Source organism: Cherax quadricarinatus, chromosome 74, assembly GCF_038502225.1.
Source record: "Cherax quadricarinatus isolate ZL_2023a chromosome 74, ASM3850222v1, whole genome shotgun sequence".
NCBI lineage: Eukaryota > Metazoa > Arthropoda > Malacostraca > Decapoda > Parastacidae > Cherax > Cherax quadricarinatus.
In genome coordinates, this window is record NC_091365.1 from 3,007,501 (window position 1) to 3,031,816 (window position 24,316).

The window sequence follows — 24,316 nt, forward strand, 5'->3', positions numbered from 1 at the left end:
GAAGGTAAGTGTACTGACATCACAGTTCAGATAACATACCGACTGCAGCCTCTCCACCGATTCTTCATAGTAATTAAATGTCGGGACAACCCCTCTGACGAAGGCGACAGTATAATTATTCAACTTTATTGAGTGGCGGCCAGCCGTAGCATCGGTTGCCGGTACACAAATAACCCGCACATAAAAGAGAGAAGCTTACGACGACGTTTCGGTCCGACTTGGACCATTGACAGTCAATGCCTCATTGTCACCAAGTCAAGCTTTAAGATCAGCTCTTTTAAGCTGAAGCCGTAGCTGGGTTGAAATAGTCTTGTTTCATTTTAGGAGTTCATATGCTTGAACCATAACGTTTCACTATATCCATTTATCTTTCTGTCGTGATTTCTCACATTACCAAGGAACTATGTTCTGTGTTCCTTGATAATGTGAGAAATCATGAAAGCACTTGGAATTTCACTATTTTTTCTCAGTGGTTATTCTGCATATTGTGATACCACCTGTTTACTGTGATCTTATTGCACCTGTTTTTGTGCATTACTCTGGGCAGTATGCTTGTGTATGCTGTAATGTTTGTTCAACAGCCTGGTTGGCCAGGGCTGTAAGGTAACACTAAACAGATATGTCACATACGCTGCATATATGGTACACATTTGTTTGTATGAGTGTTAGTAACTGCAGGCCCGATGGAATGAGGTAGTTGAGCTGGTGGTTAAAGACCCACTGTGGTAGATGGTGAGTGCTGCAGACAGTTGTTGGTAGTGTGGGAGGACTGGTTTACTGGCTACTTTCACAGATTATCCTCAAGGAAGGTTCCTTGATGTTGGTGAGGGGCTCTTGATCTAGGGAATTGGATTTGTTCCAGTTCTCTGAATTAAGCCTGAATACCTTCCACCCCCCCCCCCCCCGGCGCTGTGTAATCCTACTGGTTTAGCGCTCCTCCATGATTATAATAATAGATATGCTTAGCCGAGAGATCACTGAATTAGAACAAAAACTCGGGATGTTATACCTAACAGAAGAAGTACAAAGGGAACAAAGGGCCATACAGGATATTGCAAGAAACCCTAAATATTTCTATTCCTATGCAAAATCCAAACTAAGAACTACCTGTAGAATTGGACCATTATTGAGAGAAGATTCGTATACTGATAATGAACAGGAAATGAGTGAAATCCTAAAAGAACAGTACGAGTCGGCGTTCAGCAACCCACTAAATGACAGCAAGGTAGAAAATGCAGAAATATTTTTCACTCCAGCAGAAGGCCGCGCAGACCATCTAACGGACATTAGTACAAATCCCATAGATTTCGAAAAGGAAATGGACAACATGCCCACTCAGCACCTGAACCAGATTCATGGAATGCTCTGTTTATAAAGAAGTGCAAAGTATAACTAGCACGAGCCCTCAGTATTTTTTGGAGAAAGAGCTTAGATCTAGGTGAAATACCGGAGGCCTTAAAGAGTACAGACATAACTCCATTGTATATGGGAGTGATGAGACGACAGATTACAAATTTCATGGACCAGCACAACCCGAACCAACATGGTTTTGGAGCAGGATGATCATGCCTGTTACAGCTGCTGAACCATTATGACAGAACTACAGAGGCATTGGAAGAAGAACAAAACGCAGATGTGATTTACACAGATTTTGCAAAGGCTTTTGACAAATGCAATCATGGAGTGATAGCGCACGAAATGAAGTCTATGGGCATTACGGGGAAGGTAGGCAGATGGATTTTCGGGTTCCTAACACACAGAACACAACAAGTAGTAGTAAACAGAGCAAGATCCAGCATCAGCGAGGTCAAAAAACTCAGTGCCCCAAGGCACTGTCCTGGCACCTCTGCTGTTTCTCATCCTTATAGCAGACATAGATCAAAACACTTGTTACGTTTTTCTATCATTTGCAGATGACACTAAAATAAGCATGAAAGTCACTACGGTAGAGGACACTGAAAAATTACAGGAAGACATAACCAGGGTTTTCCAGTGGGCAGTGGAGAACATGACGTTCAGTGGGGATAAGTTCTAGCTTCTTAGGTATGGAAAGAATAAAGAACTCAAAAAGAACACTACAGACAAAACTCAAGAGTGTCACCAAATAGAACGAAAGGATCAACGCTCCCGTGGCCCGGTCCACGACCAGGCCTTCCGGTAGATCAGGGCCTGATCAACCAAGCTGGTACTGCTGGCCGCACGTAATCCAACGTAGGAACCACAACCCAGCTGATCCGGCACCGACTTTAAGTATCTGTCCAGCTCCCTCTTGAAGGCAGCCAGAGGCCTGTTGGTAATTCCCCTTATGCCTGGTGGGAGGCTGTTGAACAGTAAATTAGTATTTTTCTTTGACTGCATTATAGGGAGTATTATTTGAGGGATTTTCAGCGTTCCCGATAATTCAGGTGTTTCAGTTACCTGATGCAAGTAGTGAAAGTTCTCTGAACGTTTACCAGATCACTTTAGCCTGCCCTAAATGGGGGTTGGTAGTGTACAGCAGTATTCCACTTTAGAGTGCATTTAGTTAAATGGCTTCTAGCTTAGAATTAGCAACTTTGGTATCCTGGTAAGTAGTAGTATACAATAGGGCTGGACTTCGAAATGAGCCGAGGTAGGGTAACAGCTCTTAGCCTGTATATTCAAAAATTGTGCATGAATGGTATACAATACAAATATTTGTATTGATAAAGCCACTGGATGGCGAAACGCCTACATTATAGATACCCAGATGTTGCATACGTGTCTAATTTTCATATTCAAAAGTGTAGAAACATTCCATACAGATTCATTGACTGGGCAAACTTGGGAAGTTAGTTTGGCAGGTGGTTAGTAGGACGATGTTGAGGGGGAAGTGAAGAAATGAAAGGTGGTCTTTTTTATTATTTAATAAAATTGGAGAGGTGATCTATAGGATAATGATGGAGGGTGGGGGGAGGTACAGGAAGGATGGCATTCCTGTGCTTGTGGTGGTGTAATGGTTGGAAAGGGGTGTAAAGGATGGATAACATGGCCATGCTCGTGGTGGTGTAATGCTGTACTATTTCCGTATCCAGGACATAACTGGCATAGTTACAGCAGCGCCGAGATATTATGTTAAGATATAGTAGTTTGTTTTGACTGTGAACTGTAGTAGCAGCTGCCTGCACCTCCCTCCCACGTAGCTGCCTGCCTGTTCCTAAAAATATGACAAGGAAACGTACATGTAACTATCATATAGGAATGTGGTAACTACACTGCTGTTGTACTCAGTTTTACTTAAAAAAAAAATGCCCTGTAATGTGAAAGTGGCAGCTACCGTGGGCCGGCCCAACAGGGTTCAATAGGACCTAGGTGTCTGGTTCTCTTGTATCCTCAGGAATCATCTTTGATATTGTCTGTAGAAGGAAGATCCACACACGCACCTTACACAAGGACTCTTGTTTGCATGTGTAAAATGCAGTTTTAGCGTAACACTGGCTCTGATGCACATTTTAAAACCAGTATCATGGTTAGGAATATATTTCATCATCACGGGTGTCTGGTGAGACCCCCAAGTGGCACTAGGGAGAGAGAATACTTTGGCAGGAATTAATTGATATTTTGTTAATGGAGAAATAAGTTTTTAACTTTTTATTATTGCATATACTTAATGATTAGTTGATTTTAGTGTTGGTGTGTGTTTAGTTTGTGATTTTTGTGCCAAATTATTATTGGGAGGAATGAATAAAATTTTGAGTACCAGCGCTCTGTAAGTCTTCCTGCATGAAATGACATAATGACAAGAAGTATGAAGAGAAGTTACAACACACGCTTTTATTGGACAACTTTTCGCTGTGTAGAGCTTTCTTGAGTCATGACTTGTACATATAAAGCTCTACATGGAATGAAACGTTATCCCAATAAAGGTTTGTTCTGGAATTCTTTTTCTTCCGTTCTTTACGTCTGAATTTCTTTCTCTATTTTAAATGTTATAATGTTTATCTGGTCAGTTGATTATAAACACGTCATTGATATAAGGTTGAGTGCACGACTTAGTGTTGGAACACTGTTAATTTGTGTGAAGATGGCCACATGTCGACTCTGTTGTGAGGCGGGCAGCATCTCAGCCTGTAGCATGCATAGTGTTGTGAGGCGGGCAGCATCTCAGCCTGTAGCATGCATAGTGTTGTGAGGCGGGCAGCATCTCAGCCTGTAGCATGCATAGTGTTGTGAGGCGGGCAGCATCTCAGCCTGTAGCATGCATAGTGTTGTGAGGCGGGCAGCATCTCAGCCTGTAGCATGCATAGTGTTGAGGCGGGCAGCGTCACAGCTTGCAGCATATGTAGTGTTGTGAGGCGGACAGCATCTACAACGTACGTAGTGTGAGGTGGACAGCATCTGCAGCATACGTAGTGTTGTGAGGTGGACAGCATCTGCAGCATACGTAGTGTTGTGAGGTGGACAGCATCTGCAGCATACGTAGTGTTGTGAGGTGGACAGCATCTGGAACATACGTAGTGTTGTGAGGTGGACAGCATCTGGAACATACGTAGTGTTGTGAGGTGGACAACATCTGGAACATACGTAGTGTTGTGAGGTGGACAGCATCTGGAACATACGTAGTGTTGTGAGGTGGACAGCATCTGGAACATACGTAGTGTTGTGAGGTGGACAGCATCTGGAACATACGTAGTGTTGTGAGGTGGACAGCATCTGGAACATACGTAGTGTTGTGAGGTGGACAGTATCTGGAACATACGTAGTGTTGTGAGGTGGACAGCATCTGGAACATACGTAGTGTTGTGAGGTGGACAGCATCTGGAACATACGTAGTGTTGTGAGGTGGACAGCATCTGGAACATACGTAGTGTTGTGAGGTGGACAGTATCTTAGCTTGCCACATACATAGCGCCACTGTGAACTTATTTACACAGTGGTTTTCTTAGTGTAGTTGATGAACGCTGGGATGTGTTATTGTTGAGCAGGGGTGTGTGTGAGAGCGTGACGGGAGGTGGGTATTTGTGGCCCGCCAGCGTGCTCTGACGTCACCACAAGTGCCACTGATGCCCCACCTGGCCACCGTCACACCTGCTACTCAACCTCATACTTCTTATCGTTGAAGCATTTTCTTACGTAGCTTCTTGGTGCAGCCCTCAGGTATGGCATTGTGTACTTTGTTCTAGATAAAGAGTCAGAGGGTGGCCCTGACCACCTGCTTGGCCAGTTTTGGGCGTAGCTAGTGTGCTAGAGGCCGCATATGGGCGTTGGTATACCCAGGGAGCGACTTAAGCAGGGTACACTTAGACGACGTTTAGGGGGTGACCTGCATCGCCAAGACATTTACTTAGACTGCTTTTCATCTGACTAAAGAAAAATTCCAGCTGGATGACCCACGAGGGTTTAGCGCTTTTTTGTGTATATTACAATAATGTTCAGAATATTTGTTCCCTTAAACTTAAAGGGTAAACTTTCTCCAGCTTAATCTTGTTTCTTTATCTTCTGACTCACGAAATCGTAATGACACGATTGGCTAACGCGTCGGTCTGGATTTTTATGACTCTGACAGTGGGTTCTAACCCCGCCCGTGGTACGGTTTCTTTATCTTTATTTTTTTTTTTAATTTGCCTGACTAAGATTTGGAATATTGTTGTACATTAACAGCTCCGTTTCAGGCAGGTGAAACTGCAGAGCTGGAGAATAACATTTTCACAATCCGTAATCACTCGAGTCCATTAGGAATGTCTGATGTTCGTCAAGACTCTACACCCCTGGAAGGCAGCCGAGAGGCACAGTAGATGATGCAAACTGCAAGACACTCGTGATGAAAAGCAGAGGAGCAAAAGTACATCAAGGACATAGCAAGTACAAAGGATTAAGAGACACGTAAGTTCCCCCGTCTTCTAATAACATGTTCAGTTTTCCACTATAATCTATCTTTTCCTTAATTCATGGTATAATTTAACAAATCTATGAGACCTCTCCAACACAATTGTCCTCAAAGAATGGTTAAGTTTTACCATGAATTAAGGAAAGATCCTAGACTTCACCTTACGTAACCAGACAAAGCAAATGCGATAATAATTATGGACAAGATAGATTATAGTGGAAAAATGAACATGTTATTAGAAGACGGGGTAACTTACGTGCCCCTTAAAGGCTTTTCAATCCTTTCTCGCATATATAAGGAAAATTACCAGCAAATCCCTAGCTCTCATCGGGAGGAAGCCTGAAAAATTACTTCAGCATTAAGACTTGGTGCTTGTGTTAGACTGACTAAAGAGCCATTTAGGTTTGGTCTAAGACTTAGTCTCGGCAGCGATGATCCACAGAACCAGCAACAGATGTGCAGCAGGAGGATGCCAGTAACCTCATTTAGGTAGGATTCCTTCACAATCGCTGAGAACATAAGAACGAAGGAACACTGCAGCAGGCCTACTGGCCCATGCATGGCTGAATGGGACCATTGTCAACTTTTAGATAATCCTGTGTGGTTTGGTCACATGGATTTCTAGATGCGCATCTAATACCTATTATGTATTATACGTATTTCAGTTGTTTTATTGTTTGTGATACTATTTTGATTTACCTGTATTTTGTATTTATGCGAGTGTGTGGGCTTCAGGGTACATGAAGCTGGACTCTTCGTTCTGCACCATTCATGTTCTTGGGGTCCCAGAGCTCTTAAAGTCTCTTAATTCATGTGTTCCGCCTTCACCACCGCCGCCGATGACAAACTCCTACTGGTTGGCATATCCTTGAGGATGACTCACCGGCTTATAAGAACCCTTTAAGGAGTTTGGCTGTGTCTAGGATGGGTGGAGTTGTGTGTGTGTGTGTGTGTGTGTGTGTGTGTGTGTGTGTGTGTGTGTGTGTGTGTGTGTGTGTACTCACCTAGTTGGGGTTGCGGGGGTCGAGTCCGAGCTCCTGGCCCCGCCTCTTCACTGATCGCTACTAGGTCACTCTCCCTGAGCCGTGAGCTTTATCATACCTCTGCTTAAAGCTATGTATGGATCCTGCCTCCACTACATCACTTCCCAAACTATTCCACTTACTGACTACTCTGTGGCTGAAGAAATACTTCCTAACATCCCTGTGATTCATCTGTGTCTTCAGCTTCCAACTGTGTCCCCTTGTTACTGTGTCCAATCTCTGGAACATCCTGTCTTTGTCCACCTTGTCAATTCCTCTCAGTATTTTGTATGTCGTTATCATGTCCCCCCTATCTCTCCTGTCCTCCAGTGTCGTCAGGTTGATTTCCCTTAACCTCTCCTCGTAGGACATACCTCTTAGCTCTGGGACTAGTCTTGTTGCAAACCTTTGCACTTTCTCTAGTTTCTTTACGTGCTTGGCTAGGTGTGGGTTCCAAACTGGTGCCGCATACTCCAATATGGGCCTAACGTACACGGTGTACAGGGTCCTGAATGATTCCTTATTAAGATGTCGGAATGCTGTTCTGAGGTTTGCTAGGCGCCCATATGCTGCAGCAGTTATTTGGTTGACGTGCGCTTCAGATGTGCCTGTGTCTGTGTGTGTGTGTGTGTGTGTGTGTGTGTGTGTGTGTGTGTGTGTGTGTGTGTGTGTGTGTGTGTGTGTGTGGATCGTAGGCACCCTCCCCATATGAAGCTTGTCCTCTCTAGGATGATTTTATTCAGACTATTAACCCGCAGGGTTAGTAACCCAGAATAACTCGATAAAGCCACTGTGGCTTATTTCAATTGGGGGTCTTTGATTTTCTTCCTCAGAATGCAACCCACAACAGCCAACTAATACCCAGGTATCTACTTCCTGCTAGATGAACAGGTATAAGGAAACATCCCCACTTTTCCACCTGTGCTGGGATCGAACCCGAGCCCTTCAGATGAGAGCCGAAGACTACCACTCGAGTCACTTGTCTTATCCTTTTTTTGTTTTAATAATCCTCATTAGTTTTACAACATCGGCAAACAGAGATATATGTATCTGTCTCGATTCTGTCTGGCAAGTCACTCACATAGACCAGAAAGTACTGATCCTAATATTGATCTGTGCAGGAGGTGTGAATGAAAGTAACGAGTGTGTGCGCGTTGTGTATGAAAGTAAAGTGTGTGTGTGCGTTGTGTATGAAAGTAAAGTGTGTGTGTGCGCGTTGTGTATGAAAGTAAAGTGTGTGTGTGCGCGTTGTGTATGAAAGTAAAGTGTGTGTGCGCGCGTTGTGTATGAAAGTAACGAGTGTGTGCGCGTTGTGTATGAAAGTTACGAGTGTGTGCGCGTTGTGTATGAGAGTAACGAGTGTGTGTGGGTTTCACTCCTTGACTGCCCAACCTGCACCGTCGCATTACCTGGTGAACAAGAGGCTGTTGCATGAGGCGCGTGGCGGCAGGTTGGCTGCTGGTGCCATGTTTGGTGTAGTCACCATGGGTGGTAGTGGTGGTGAGGTAAAGCCGCCCTAGTACTAGCCCAAACCCAACCATTCTTAAGAATTGTAAACTAAGGATGATACGCTAGATATTGAGAGCATAAAATCACTTGAGCTCAGTTGTCTAGAAAACATAACGAATGATGGTAATATTTTACACACAGAAAGGCGGGATCTGGTGCTACTGTATGCTAGTAATATATACGGATAGTGATACCTGTAGAAAAGGGGACCGTAAATATACTGATACCTGTATATTAAAGCACTTAGGGAGGGAGTTGATTTCACCAATGGCAGGTTAACTATTTTGCTTAATATGTACTAACTTTATAGTGGTATGTTCACTCTCAGGATAAGTGGCGCTGTTCAATAAACTCACTTCTTTGGCCAAAATAACTACTCTCCTTATCGATAGTTACAGTCCAATATTTGTTGCTGGGCTGGGAGCCACTGAAGGGCTTCCCTCCTCCTTCCTTCCTTCCTCCTCCTCCTCCTCCTCCTCTTCCTCCTCCTCCTCTTCCTCCTCCTCCTCTTCCTCCTCCTCTTCCTCCTCCTCCTCTTCCTCCTCCTCTTCCTCCTCCTCCTCTTCCTCCTCCTCTTCCTCCTCCTCCTCTTCCTCCTCCTCCTCTTCCTCCTCCTCTTCCTCCTCCTCTTCCTCCTCCTCTTCCTCCTCCTCCTCCTCTTCCTCCTCCTCCTCTTCCTCCTCTTCCTCCTCTTCCTCCTCCTCCTCTTCCTCCTCTTCTCTTCCTCCTCTTCCTCTTCCTTTTCCTCTTCCTCCTCTTCCCCTTCCTCCTCCTCTTCCTGTTCCTCCTCCTCCTCTTCCTCTTCCTCCTCTTCCTCCTCCTCCTCCTCTTCCTCCTCCTCCTCCTCTTCCTCCTCTTCCTCCTCCTCTTCCTCCTCTTCCTCCTCCTCCTCTTCCTCTTCCTCCTCTTCCTCCTCCTCCACTACCATTATCCATAAAAAAAGAAGAGATACTAGTAAGAGTGCAACAATATGAAGGCATCAATAAGCAACTATTATAGTTATCCTTGTATCCACATTACGCTACTGGATACACGTTGTTTTTCACCAAGATCTCTCTCATTATTTGCCACATCATTGACTGCACATTTTATCTCCCTGACATATTTTTAGTTGGTGGTAAATCGCCAGTCACTGAAAACTGTAGACGCTGGAGGACTTCACTATTCTTTAAGGGCTCTTCATATGTCATGGATAAGTGGCACTACTTTGTACTTGTAGTGTATATACGTACGTGTGTGTGTGTGTAAAGCCAGGATTTACACGATATCCCTAAATATTTTAGTAAATAAGTATAGTGGCTGTCATCGAGCATGTATTACAATGGGTCAAGTTCCATACTAAAGCTTCATAAATCAGCATATCAGGTTATGCCTGAAACTACTGAAATATGTTTCAGGAATTTTATGTAATAGATTATCTTAGGCATTACTTATAATAACTTACATGTAATAACTTGAGAATGCCTCTTCCGGTCGGCTTCAAACTCTTGAGTGCTGGTGGTGTATCTTAATTGTAAGTTTTTATATTGAATAATGTGTGGATGCCAATTTCCCAATTTTGTAGAACAGATATTATCGAACTGGACTCTGAAAAAAATAGGTTTTGTTTTTCTCTCAAGATTTCAGAGAGAATTTTAAATGGAATTTAACTGTAAAAAGAAAACAAAAAAAATTAAACTTCGCGTTTTTCTAGCGTCTTTAATCTTTGCGAGCGTCCATCTTCACTCCGTTTATGACGGGTCAGGCGTTAGTGTGGCTCTTACTGCTTGGTGAGCGACACCAGGGTCAGTGTGGTGGCAGCTGCGTCTGGTGGCACTGTAGTGTATAATATTTAATTAACCTGGACAAGTATCTTCACCAGGTGCTAGATCAACCAGGCTGTGATGGATATGTGGGACAGCGGGTCTCCAGCAGCAACAGCCTGGTTGACCAGGCTAGCACCAGATGAGCCTGCCCCATGACCGGGCTCCGAGAGTAGCAAGACTGGAAACTCATCAAAGGTATACCACAAAGAAAGGTCTTCATCTGATGTAGCTGTCTCTGATTTTGCACTTGGAGAGGGAGCGTGATAAAAAAAAACTACCAACTCACATGACTGTCCTTGTAATTGATAATATCACGAGAGATCAGTAGCAGTCGTAAGTTAACCAAAGTTGTGTGTGTGCGTGCGCGCGCACGCTGTGTTGAGGGATTGTTGTGGTCAGCATGGGTGGGTTGGTCACCAATGTTGATTTTGTGTTAATCTTATTCTCTGCGATAGTGATATTGATGTATCGTCTAATGATTATTTTCTTGCCTGCAGAGATCAACAAGGTCCGGGCTAACCTCTTCCACATCAATGGAGGGCAGAAGGAGCCCCTATCTTTACCAGAACCAATGGGAGCCCCCGTGACACTCTCAGACAAGGTGTACGTTCCAGTCAAAGATCACCCAGAGGTCAGTACTGATATATTAAGTCACATTTGGATCCCCCATGTACATGTATATTCCTAGTCAACTATCACCCAGAGGTCAACATTGCTATACTAAGTCACAGCATGTGCCTCCCCCTCCCAATTTATGTCCTAGTCAAAGATCACCCAGAGGTTAATATTGCTATTCTATTTTGCAACATGTATACCCCATCCTCCACCCATATAAATTACAAAAGATGTCTTCGTTCTCATAAACTAGTGTTACTTGTGTGCAAGTTAAAAACAATACAGCCTTGAGGCCTCATAAGTGCTGTCCCTTCGTAATGTAATATGGTGCTTATAACATCTAATTAAGTTAGGTTTGGTTGGCCATGTTCTTACAGCAAAATAGCCTTGCATATCGTAACCTAATGTATCCTGTCCTATCGTAACCCAAACAAAACGTAACCTAAACCTGCCATGACTGGACTGTATTTGTTATATTCTACCCAAGCATACATGTTCAACTAATGCTGGTATAAACCTTGGTAACTGATACCAACAACTTGGTTTAAAAAGTCCCGTGTCACTCGCCTCTCCGCCTATATATAGTCTCATTTTAATCTGTGTATTAGAGGTGTTCAAGATTCTACGACCGAAACGTGTTCTAATAAATGTGTCCAAGTATTTGCTCACGTGTCTTCAAACTAAATTAATGTTGCAAGTAACAGTGCACTTATTAAACATTAAGTAACAGCATAACGTATTAGAATGATGAGTGTCATTATAAATTGTTCCTCATTTAGAATTAAAGGTGGAAGATTGAGTGTATATATATATATATATATATATATATATATATATATATATATATATATATATATATATATTATGTAAGTATGTATGTTGAGTTAGTAAGCAGTGTGTGTGCCTGATAACTGAACCTGGGTTGTAGTAAGGACGAGAATTTAGTTGTAAACCTCTACATGGAAATAAAGTGGAAGGTAACCTCTGTAGATTTGCACCAGTCTTGCAGACTGCGATACTTTCGTAAACTGTAAATGACCCCGGGGTGGAGCTATTTATGTTGGTTGTTTAGTGCTTTCCGTAAATATATGGCTCCTGGAAGCTTGGGGAGTATTTCTGAATTGTTTGGTTGAGATTATAGCTTTGTCTGGCACCATTATCATCATCATCTGGTGTAAATAAAGTATTCTTTTCATAAATATGTTAATGTTATATTTGGGTAAGAATGGCGTTGCCGACAAGTGGTAAAAGAGAGAAATCCAGCAAAATGAGATCTTTATTGAGAATGACATTTTCTAAAAGTGATAACAATGCAAATGTTGTAGCAGCTAAATATGGAGTTGTTGTCGCCCGTGACATGTCAACTATTTGGGCTGAAATGAAATATCTTCATGGCATATAGCACTTATGATGAATGACGCTCCTCAGTAAAATCACCCAATAAATTTTGTAATCGTTTTGTTAACGTATTTGCAGCATGATGGAGACTAAACTGTGATTTCGAATTACCTTAGTACAAGTAAATTTTGCTCAGAGTTGCACACTTCACAGTTAGGGCCAGTGATCCTGAGCCTGGGTTGTGTACAAACAAGGAACCATTGTAAGAAGCCAGGTTGGTGGGTGTGTCGGGCCACCCCTCACCAGGCTCTGTCTACCCACATCACGCATCATACCCGTGCACACCGTTTCCTGGGAATTGCCCAGCCAGTCACCCTGACATTGTTTAATACGCTTATTTGCAGTTAAATGTATGTTTCTATAGGTTTACCTTAATCTAAATAAAAACTGAAGCGTTGTTAAACAGTGTAAAATGACTCGCTAAATCGTAATGAAACAATTGAAAACAACCCGAGGAACGGGTGAGATTCGAATCCATGGCGAACCAGTCCTAAAATCTGCAGGACTGAAATAAACCGGGCCGCGGGGGCGTTGACCCCTGGAACATCACTCAGTGTACTCCGCACACTGGGCCAGCTGGAAGACTATGGTAGCGCCATGAGCATATCGTTAAGTATTCCACTATGGCTTCAGTAGCAATGGTAGCCTGAAATATTTCCTCTTACCAGAGCTGGAGTTACTATTACTTCACAAGTATGACGTTGTGGGAGTGTTTCTTCCATCCCCTCCCTCCCTCCTCCAGCACCTCTCCTCCCACTGCAACCTCCTCCTCCTCTTTCCACAGAGGGCCACCGGGCCGCCAGCAGCAACAGCCTGGTCGACCAAACAAGCCTTAGACAAGCCTGGCCCAGGGCCTGGTTCCGGGAGTAGAAAAAGTCTGGAAACTCTTCAAAAGATACATATCAAGGGTAGAGGTACAGCCGCTAGAAATTTGTCTCGTCCCACAAAATACCTAGTTCCTGATCAGTCGGGCTCTGGTACATACGTTGAACTCTAGCACCAACCGCCTGGTTGGTCAGGTCATCAACTGGGTGGCCTGGTCCGGGACCGGACCGTGGTGGCGGTGACCCCCGAAATCGTCTTCAACTAACCTTGAAGGTAAACATTCTCAAGCCAACCCTTCGCCATGGCTCCTTGTCTCACTGTTAATACAAGCACCTGGCCGGGAGTTGCACCATCTTTATCTGGAAAAGAAACTGGAAATATTTGTAGTATGTTGTGTGACAGGTGGGGTGAGTGGCCGCCTTAACTAGACGGTGGTAACCCAGAGAGGTTACTATTACATCTTGCTTCCATAATTATGTTTTGCCTCTCGCTTCTCTCCTAACCCCCTTCCTTCTCCCTTATTCCTCCCACACCTCCCTCCTACATTCTCTCATCCCTACTCCCACATCGTCCCATCCCTCTCCGCCCTGCATGTTGCTCGCTTCCCTAACTTCCCATTTTTTTCAGTCTGGCTCCCCTTTTTTTGGTTGCAGCGAGTACATTATTATATTAGTAGGTGTGGTTGTAGTTGTAATGTGGAAATTTGAGATAGCAATACTGGCCGATTTCTCAGCCATTCTTCGATTCCCAGTTATGGAGCCAGCTTATGTTGCTCCTGTGCATTATATCCTATTAGGTGGGTGTTTGATTCATGCAACTGTGAATTGTGGAAGTGGTCACTCTTACCGTCCACGGCTGCTCTACTCTTGGCATTAATGCTGGTGTTATTAATGTTAGATTTTTATCACTTAATAGATACGCGCGGATATCATTTACCCGACACTTAAGTGCGTATGAAGATAATGTACAGATTCAGAGCAAGATTTCACCTTGACAGCATTTCGCGGTATTTAGAGCTTTGTCACGATTTACGTCAAGCTTGATAAAACTTTATCAAGCTCTCTGTGTAAAGAGCTTCATAAAGGCAGTGATAGATATGTGGGCCATCTGGCCACCACTTGCAACAACCTGGTTGACCAGTCTCCGGGAGTAGAAAAGCTCTCGAAACTCCTCAAAGGTAAAGGCATACGTACGTACTTCTTTAACCATCTTGTGTCTAGCAGTTTCTGATAAATGCAGTATGTAGTACCATTCGTACTCATGGGTGGAGCAGCCGGCCAGAGTTCTGGTTGACGCAACAAATCCACAAGAGAACGTGTTTTATAAACGATTGAGAGATCGTGGGAAAAGCTCCATCGACACGTTCAGTCCATCATTGACGTTCCTATGTTTTGTTCTGATTAGTTTGAGAAAAAATAATGCTAATAAAACGCGTTTTAAGTTTTTAAGCAAAATTAGGTACATAATCAGTGTACCGCTGTCCTATATGATGGTTAAATAGTGGGGACAAAACATAACTGTTTTTTTTTTTTGTCATATTCCATCATGAGTCACATATGTAGTGTTATTGTGTCAGTCTGAGCTGGGAGACTTCAGTAGGGCAATGAGGATAGCGTCAAGTATTCCATTAAAAGTTGAAAGGTTTCGTTTCAGGAGAGCTGGAGTTACTATTCCTTGGTAATTGCCACCTCTGAGAATGGATTATCACATATACAGAAGAAATGGAATTTAACTCCTGGGGGAGGGGGGTTACCCGCCACTCAGGTCCTCGATGCTGGCACCATTCCTGGCCCTGAAGGTGGAGGCTCGACGCTGGCACTCTGTAAATTAAATAATCTATATTTCTGAGTACTATTTTGAGACTTGTGAGCTGGCTTATATTGTCCATGTTATCTAGCTTATGCAACTCCCTCGCTCTGATTTAACGTGTAGTGGAGAGAAGTGTGAGGAGAGTTATACAGTCGCCATCTCCATGCGTCAACATGACCTTGACTGCTTCACCAACAGTCAAGTGTAGATGGAAACTAATATGTGCTTGTGGAGTTCCTGTATCAAAGTTACACACGTGTCTGCTGACTAAAACACAGCACCCCACTGGAAAGTATGGGTGGCTATTCTTAACGCAGGTAAATCTTTCACATTTCGTATAGTTATGAGTTGGTCGGCGTATGGCTGACAATGATGTGGTTGCGAGAGCTGTGGGCGGAAGGGTTAAGTGTCCATACAAGGTAGTGGGAAGAATATGGAGGTGTAGTGAAGACAACGCCCGTGGTTCACTCCAGGACCTATCCCCAGGCCAGGACTGTCGGATCGCCTAGTTAAAGTAGGGCGTGACCCACCTCATCTGCTCCTGCCTTCTAATTCAACATATGCACGACTGCAATTTACAAGTGTAATTCGCAGTGAGGCTGCATGTTGTACTATTAATGACTCAACGTCGATAAGAATTTATATCAGACGGGGTCTTTTGCGTGGGAACATGGCTGACTTGGAGTATGGCTCTGTATAACCCAGTTATCACAAGAAGTCTCAGTGGTTATCACTGCGTGAGGTTGTCACTCCTCGGTACTCACCTAGGTTGCATCTCTTAATGATTACGGGATCATCGCCTTTCCCTTCTTTCCCAAGGCCCTGTCTCATACCAGGTCTATTAAATTGGAAAGTAAACATTTTTTATAGTAATTCGAACATTTAAGACATACTTAAGGAAGTAAACTATATATTGTCATTTTGTGTGTTCGTTAAAAGATCAACAGTTCTGCTAGAGGCTTGAGTTCACACAGGTGTGTTAGGAAGGTTTACCAGTCTGCTACCTGATGATACATGCAACTGGGATGTGATGGGTGGGGCATTATAAGTGTTAGGTTGAGCTCTCGTCCCTCTGGATCACCTCCAAGTCATCTTGTGTGTTAGTAACCCGTCCTAATAACCAATGTTTTCAAGTGAATGGATCTTGTATTGACTGGGCTTGTTGTCGCCGGATAACATCCACTGAAGAAATGTTTACCCATTTTTAATGAAATTTTAAATGTTTAGAAAGTCAGAAGATTCAGCACATTTTACAATATGTTCTTGTAAGTGGAAGACAGGCATAAGCAAGTGAGATAAATAATGATGAATTCATATATGCTAAGGAACCATATATTTCTTTATATGCCAAAATCAATTATTCTTCTGTTGCTGTTGAAGGTGGCGCCTCAGAGCAGTGAGAGGCACCTCGGGTATAAGCCTCTCCTGCCTCTGCAAATACTGGAAACTTATAAAAATCTACAAAATTTCCCTCTAGGGTGAGAATCCCATGATCTGTTCTCCCTGGAACTATTCTCTCCTTTCTCGGATCAAATCTGATTACTGTACCTCCCATGCCCTAGCCTAGGCGCTATAATAATGTGACGACCATCGTGCTCTCGCTACCTGAAGGTCACACTGTAATATGATACTGTAAATGTATTATATTCACCCGCTAGATTAACCTGCTGTAGATTCACCAGTTGTAGATTAACCCATTGTAGATTCACCTGCTGTGGATTCACTGCTATGGATTCACTGCTATGGATTCACTTATCGTAGGCTTGCTAATAAAAACGCCCTTCTCCATTTCTTGTTCCACCATGACAATAAAACCAAACGAGGGGTCACCCAGGGGCTTTTCCTGAGAGCTCAGTCTTCCCTCACTACCTTCCTCAGAGAAGAATGTGACTACTTCTACAGTCATCGTCAAGAAGCTACATTACCCGAGACAGTTACGAATTGTGAAAGAGATTCTACACAACACCGGATCTGAATCCAAGCAGACTGTTTGAAATTACCCTTAATCGCCACTGTTAACAGACACTGGGTCATTCACCATCTCCAAGGTTTCAGCTAAGATGATCGTACCTACATTGCCTATCACAGAGACATTATACTCTTGCTGCATACCGTGTTGAACTCCACATCTCGTGAACCTTTCACCAACCACTATACAGCCTTGTGTTTTTCTTATCTTTGAATTGATATAGTCCCTGGCCGACGAAAGTATTCTGTGAAAATACTGTAATCCGTACATTGTGTTATCACCATCACACAGATATTTTTACTGGCTTACAGTACTGCAAACCACAATTCTGCCATCTTTGTACATTTCTCACTTCCATGGCAGACAGACAAAACTAACCAGTCTCGTATCAGCATTTACAAACGATAGCCAGAAAAACGTGAAAGTTACTTCAGTGGCTTAACCTGTATTTATGTCTTCCAGCGGATGTAGGAAAGTAGCATAATGCTTCATGAATGATGACAGAGTCCAACAACTTCGATACTTAAATAGAAGAACTCGAGCAAATAATATACAAACAAGTCATATCTGTTCACACAATGGAGGGAACTGGTAAAGGACCTCGGAATAATAGGCGACCTGTTGTTTAGAGAAGACAATGCAGCAGATGCAGCCAAGGGCCGGAGAATGACAGGACGGATTATAACAACTTTAAAAGCAGGGACATCATGCCAGTGATGGTATTTTCCGAAGCATTTTGTGCTCTCAGATCTAGACTATTGTATGCTCAAAGCATTAATGTGCAAGAAACTCTTTACGTGTTAATCTTAAAACATCTTATTATCCTAAAATAACTGCTAGGACTTTTATAGCGACATGTTTTATAATGGGTTTGTTACTAAAGAAGAGTACTATTTATGTTAATTATTATAAGTTGGTTAAAGATTAGAATGTGTGAATAGTGAGTTTAGCAGGTATTTGTCCCCAGCACACCCTCTCAGCACAAGTCAGCACGCTATAAGGGCGAGAGTTTTAAGCTGTAACGCAGCATAGTTGCCTTGTTGTGATCAGGTGTGTTGAATCTCTCCTTATACGGCCATGAATGAGCCTGGCACACATCTGGTGTGACGCCTTCCAGGGAATGACGTAATGTTGCCCCGGGGTGGAGCCTAAAAGACGAACCCCCTCCTTACCTCTGTTCCCTCGCTCGCCCCCGCCCGACCTCCTGGAGCACCAGGGAAAGAAGCCCCGGGCCAAGCCAAAAATGATATTGACTTTACCTTTGCTCCCCCGTCCCCGGAACACACCGTGTGAGGAACTCGACTACCAACATCACTGTTATGATTCTAGGAAGACTCGCCACCATCGCTTGAGGATAATGTGATGCAGGAATCTGAGCACAAGTTTATTTCCAGACCTACATAAAGTGCCAAGTTGTGATGGTTATGTAGGCCTTTGGGCCACGAACTGCAACAGCCTGCTTGATCTCCAGGCAGTCAACGTGAAAATCTGGCCTCAGGTCAGATTTCGAAAGTAGAACACCACTCTAAATTGGTCAGAGTTATGTGGCTGTACCCTCATGGTACTGGGTAGTCACCGTTCTGGACTGGTTAGCCACACTGTTCAACTCTTGTATGTCTCCCCCTCTTGTGTTTCCTCCAGCCTCCACTATGTCACCTCCACTTCGTTGTCCTCCAGTCTCCACTTCTGTTTTTCCTCCAGTTCCACTACGTCACCTCCAACCCGAGAAGCAGTTTACTAGACAAATTTTAGTTATTCCGCTATAAAAAATTCAAGTAAATTAAAATTGGAAAGGAGTATAAAACAAACTCAAGCCACTCCGTGAAAGACTTAATAGTGATGACGTCTGAAGATCTGGCTTTCACGAATCACAACAGTATAATTATCACAACACTGTATTAACGTTCGTGGACCCAGGCCACGGAGCGGATGAGAGAGAGAGAGAGAGAGAGAGAGAGAGAGAGAGATGCATGATAATATATTCCTGGAAAGTACTCTAGGGCCTGGTCCGAAATCTCCACACTGCCATAACAGACTGGAGTGAGAGATATGGGAGGAAGTGCACAATAAACCCAATGAAAAGCAGGAGTGCGGTGGGCACAGTAAGGGAACACTGTATCAACATCCGTGGCCCCAGATTATTCAGCATCTTACCAAAAGATATCAGACACTGCTGGGACAAGTGTAGAAGTCTTCAAGAGGAAATTGGACAAGTACCTTCACCAGGTGCCATATCAACCAAGCTGTGGTGAATGTGGAAAACTGGAGGAGATAATAATTAGGACTGAGTATACTACAAACTCTGATCATACAGCAGAGCGAAAAAATGACGTGAGGGACCTGGGAGTGGTAATGTCAGAGGATCTCACGTTCAAGGATCATAACAGTGCCAAGATCACAGCTGCAAAGAAAATGATAGGATGGATAATGAGAACGTTCAAAACAAGAGATGCCAAGCCAATGATGATCCTTTTCAAATCACTTGTTCTCTCTGGGCTGGAATACTGTTGTACATTAACATCTCTGTTTAAAGCAGGTGGAATTGCAGATCTAGAGAGTGTACAGAGAACATTTACTGCATATGTAAGTTCCATTAAACACCTCAACTTCTGGGAACGCTTGGAAGCACTTGACTTGTACTCGTTGCAACGCAGGCGAGAGAGAGATATCATAATCTACACTTGGAAAATCCTAGAAGCAATGGTCCCGAATCTGCACACATAAATCACTGGGCAGGCGGTGCAAAATACCCCCAATGAAAAGGAGGGCCGCCATTGGAGAAAACACCTTAAGTATCCGGGACCCAAGACTGTTCAGCACCCTCCCACCAAGCATAAGGGGAATTACCAAAAGGCCCCTGGCTACCTTCAAGAGGGATCTGGGAAGATACTTAAAGTCGGTGTCAGATCAGCCAGGCTGTGGTTCGTACGTTGGACTACGTGTGACCAGCAGTAACAGCCTGGTTGATCAGGCCCTGATCCACCGGGGGTCCTGGTTGTGGACCGGACCGCGGGGGTCTTGATCCCCGGAATAACCTCCAGGTAGACTAGGCAGGTAGCAGGAAGCGGGTCACCAGCAGCAACACACAGGACTGAAGTCACTCGTGGCGAAAACGTTTCCTTTAATAAATGTCCTGAACTGTACATGTCTTCTTACACATCATAATCTATACCTGCAAAATTCTTGAGGGGGCTGGTCCCAAATCTGCACCGAGAAATCACTCCCTACAAAGCACAGGGTTCGGCAGACAGTATAAAATACCCCCATTGAAAAAGTAGTAGTACCAAGAATAAACTGATATAACTCATTAAGAATGAAGGGGCCAAGACTATTCAATACCCATCATACAAAAAGGTAATTATCAACAGAACCCTGCCGTCTTCAATAGGGAAATTGATAAAGTCCTCCAGTCCAATATGTGGTGCACATTGGACTGTGGGCGGCTATCACCAACAGCGTATGTTAGGTAAAAGGACTCTGGAACTTTGTCAGGCCGACTTGACTAAGCTCCTGGAGAGCGAAACATTGCTACAATAAAATGTCATATTAGTTGCACTTGTGTCCTTTTACCTAATATATTGTCGGTAATTGGTACCCAATCATCCACAGGGAGGTTTAGCGTGGGACTGAGCCACAGGGCCATTGACCCTCTGAACATTCTCCAGGTACACTTCAGGTATCCCGTAAATGAACATTCCTCCATAAAGGCAGTATTGTTCAGTGTCACGCATCTGCGAGTGAACATACTACCTTAAAAACAGTGTGTATCAGCCCAAATAGCTGACAAGCCATTGGCGATATAAGCTCTTCCTTAGCTGATAAAAAATCATGTGGAGGCTGTGACTCCTCACGGCTGGCGGCTAAGAGGTTTACATTTAATAACAGAATTTGCAAGATCCAATATGTATATATTATTTTAAGAGAACATAAAGTAAATTTCCCCCCCCCCGGCCCTAAAAAACGAAAATAAGGTTCCTTACTAAGAGAGAGGGGGAAGGGAGGGAGAGGAAGGAAGGAAGGAGAAAAGAAGCCTGGTCAGGGGAGTACTGTTTCGTGGTGAGCCGCCAGGAACATGAAATATATGGAACCGCTCGCATAGAATCACTAAATCAACCAAACTGTTGAGCCCTTACATAAGCAATGTCATTAAGAGATAAAAGATTCCTGGGGAATATATTGGAATGAAGAAGTTTTGTGGTGAGTCTTAAGGTGTATGTTACGGGTATAGGGAGTGTCTTGTGTTAGTATAGCCTCAGGCTGGGCAGCGAGGGTACAAGTACCCTATAAACCAGTCACAGGTATAACTATGTATTTAGTGATGTGTGTAACGTGCGTGTATTAGATGTAACATAACTGTGTAGTTGATAGCACGTTGCTTTGGTATCAGTGAAAGCTGATGATTAGCAGTTTGAGTAGTGGCACTGTCAATATTGTGTTGGGGATGGGTGCACTCTTGTGGATATATTCCTGTTTTGTCAGTCTTCTTGTATAATCATTACTAAATCTTGCCTGGTATGTTTGGCGTGGTGTTTTAGGCAGGGGGGGTATCGTGTGGATGTGGATGGAACTGGATGGGGGTGTATGGGCATATCTAACGTGGGGGAACTGGAGTGACTGGGGAAAGGGGCGCCTGGTGGGTGGGCAGACTGTTTGAGGGAGTGGGAGATACCGGCTTGGAGACTGGTAAGGTGGACAAATTAAGATGGTGGGATGGGGTAAAGGTGTATCAAAAGGGGGGTTGCGGGAAGTTGTTTGTGTACTCAACGAAGACGTGCAGGGTCATTTAGTTTGGGGAAGAGATCACAGTCGTAGTACGTGAAGCTATAAAGATTGACGAAATGTATTAGTGGGGGTTAGCAAGGAGGCTGGGAGAGTAAGCAAGTACGGGCTACTGGGTTGAAGTGGGTTTGGGTGAGTTTTGCAGGTGGGGGGAATGTTACCTTGCCTGGCCCGGCACAAGGTCGACCCGCTGCTCTCACGTGTGAGGCTCCAGCCACCATCACAGCCGCTACTCAGTAGTCTACACTCTCCATAAACACTAGCCTTATTGCTCGTATTTGTTACTTCTACGTGTGCATTCGTGTACTCACCTAATTGTGGTTGCAGGGATTGATACTCAGCTGTGTGTGTGTGTGTGTGGTGGTAGGGGTAGACAATAGGATGATAGTTAAGAGCTCTCACAAGCTGGATGAGGAGGAAACTCGGCTAGTGATGTGTACATACAAGAGTGTGACAGCAGGTGCACATAGGCTCACTACCATCTGCCACACCAGCACTCTACTATTATGACGAGTATCCTCTGCTGACTGTATGGTACCAGGCTCACGCTCACCCATAAGTTATCAAGGGCGGGGATTTGTGGGCGTAGGCGTAGGTACACCAGGTCTTGTTGATGCTGAGGCAGGTTCTGCCATGGGTGCCCCACCTCGCCCCTACCTGCCTGACTCACCTGGCTGCAAACCCCCCCCCCCCCCCCCGAAGCCTTCATTCACCTGCTGCTGGTACCCTCTCCCGCCACCTTGCCTCCACCGCATCCCAACTCTGCACTCTTAAAAATTATACACTTGGTATGATCCAAACAGGTTTAGCTCTCCATGAAATACAGTCGAGAATTTTTTTTACCACATAGGCCTTCTTCCACTAAGGAAAGTTGGCTCAAGATGAAACACATTCATCATCATTCATTCAGTAGCTGTCTTGACAGAAGTGTGCAGACGTACCTGAAACCTAATACCTGAAAGATTATTTTCGGGGGGTAAAAATTTCTGTAAATTTGTGGGAATATTTAGTATTAATCTGGCAAGACATATGGGTAAGTTCCCCCACACCAGCTGCCAACGTTCGCCTACCACCTTTTAAAGATTTTTTTTTTTTGTTAAGGCTTCATAAATCGCGCTTTAAGTTATAAGCAAAAATGTTGGAAGAAGGAAAAAATCAGGCTACAATTCAGGTACCCCTGGGATACTTCCCTGGCGAGATTACCCTGAGATTGTTTCAAGGGTTAGTGCTCCTAAAGTCCGATCCCAGACCAAGTCTTCCGATGGATGACCTGATCAACCAGGCTGTTGGTGCTAGCCGCACGCAATGTCTTACCTGGCGATGAGTAAGGGACTATAGAGACGCATCATCAGGGAAGAAGACACTTAGAGACGCAGGATCTTTGAATCATCACTCTCTGTATATACAACAATTTCAACCAGAACAACGGCTTTTACAACATAGCTGAACCAATTGTCAGTAAACTTCGTCGTCGTTATCCTACACAGCAACAAACCTACTGGTTTATCCCGGCCAGGTCTTTCTCAACTCCAACCTCTTCTCAGCCATCAACTTAACATTCTTCACCTGACCCTTCACGTCACTATGCTCCCTATATATACTCACGTACTCTCTGCTCAAGTAGATCTGTTTGTGACCCAATAAAGTCCAGTGTGTGGGCTAAACTTTGTCAGTAAAAGATCGCATTATGCTGCATTTGTCTACTTCTCCATCGTATGCATCACAGGCTGGCTAATCAGGAACTACCTTGAGAAACTTATCAAGTTCCCTCTTGAAAATCCCTCAGTCCGAGCCGAAAGTGTTCAGTGAGGCGAAGAGGACATCGTCAAGTATTCCACTATTGATTCAGTAGCCACAGCAGCTCCGAAAGTTTTGTTGTAGCAGGTATAGTGTTACCATTGGCATTACTGTATTTCAGGATGGCCCATCCCACGCCATGCGGGCGGTTAATTTTCAACTAACATTATTAGATACACCGCATTTCATGGATAACTATACCCAACGCTGGAGTACTTCCCACCAAGTACTGGAATTTTTACACCCGGTGTGACTTCCAGCATAAGGACGTTTTCTGAATAACTGCTGGGGAAAGTGGAAGTGTGTAATAAGGGAAAGTCATTGGCTGTGGGTATGTTAGTTTTTGCTGGTTTTTGAGGGGGGGGGGGGCAAGGGAGTGATTACAGTTGTGAGGACGCTCATGTCTTCATCTCCATCTCATTTGGTTCTTCCTCTCCCTCCCCCATAATCTGCTTCCCTCACACTTCCTCCATGATGAGTTTTGCAGCCACCCTCCCCCTCCCTTCACGTCCATCAATCACCACAGTCATCTTCTCCACACGACTAGCCTTCTTAGAGGTAGTAATTCTATTTGTTGATGACGTTAATGATCATTTACTGATGACATAGACTATAAAATATCTAAGCATTTGTGATAGTAATGCTCAAGACATTTATAAGGTAGAAGTTAAGGTGAAGCTGCAAGGCTACCTGAAACAAGTATATATTCAACCAGGATGTGATGGCTATGTAGGCTTGTGGGTCACTAGCAGCAACAACCTAGTTGATTAGGCAATAAACAAGGAAGCGTGGCCTCAGGTTGAGATGCGGAGGTAGAAAGAACCCTCCGAACAGGTCACAGCTATGTTCAAGAACAGAAAAAGCTAAGACATAAAACGTAACACAAATCATCTTATTTAATTCTAACAAGCATAAATTAATGTGGTGAGAGCCAGAGGAATAG

General features: G+C 44.0%; 1 protein-coding gene across 6 annotated transcripts in view; it reads left to right on the forward strand.

Moving 5' to 3' along the window:
- Positions 1-24,316, forward strand: part of how (protein held out wings) — a 192,903-nt gene that overhangs the window by 126,069 nt on the left and 42,518 nt on the right. For all 6 annotated transcript variants that reach the window (XM_070100673.1, XM_070100671.1, XM_070100674.1 and 3 more), the window contains one exon: positions 10,679-10,812. In XM_070100673.1, the coding sequence (XP_069956774.1) occupies positions 10,679-10,812 (134 nt within the window). The remainder of the gene's footprint in view (positions 1-10,678; positions 10,813-24,316) is intronic.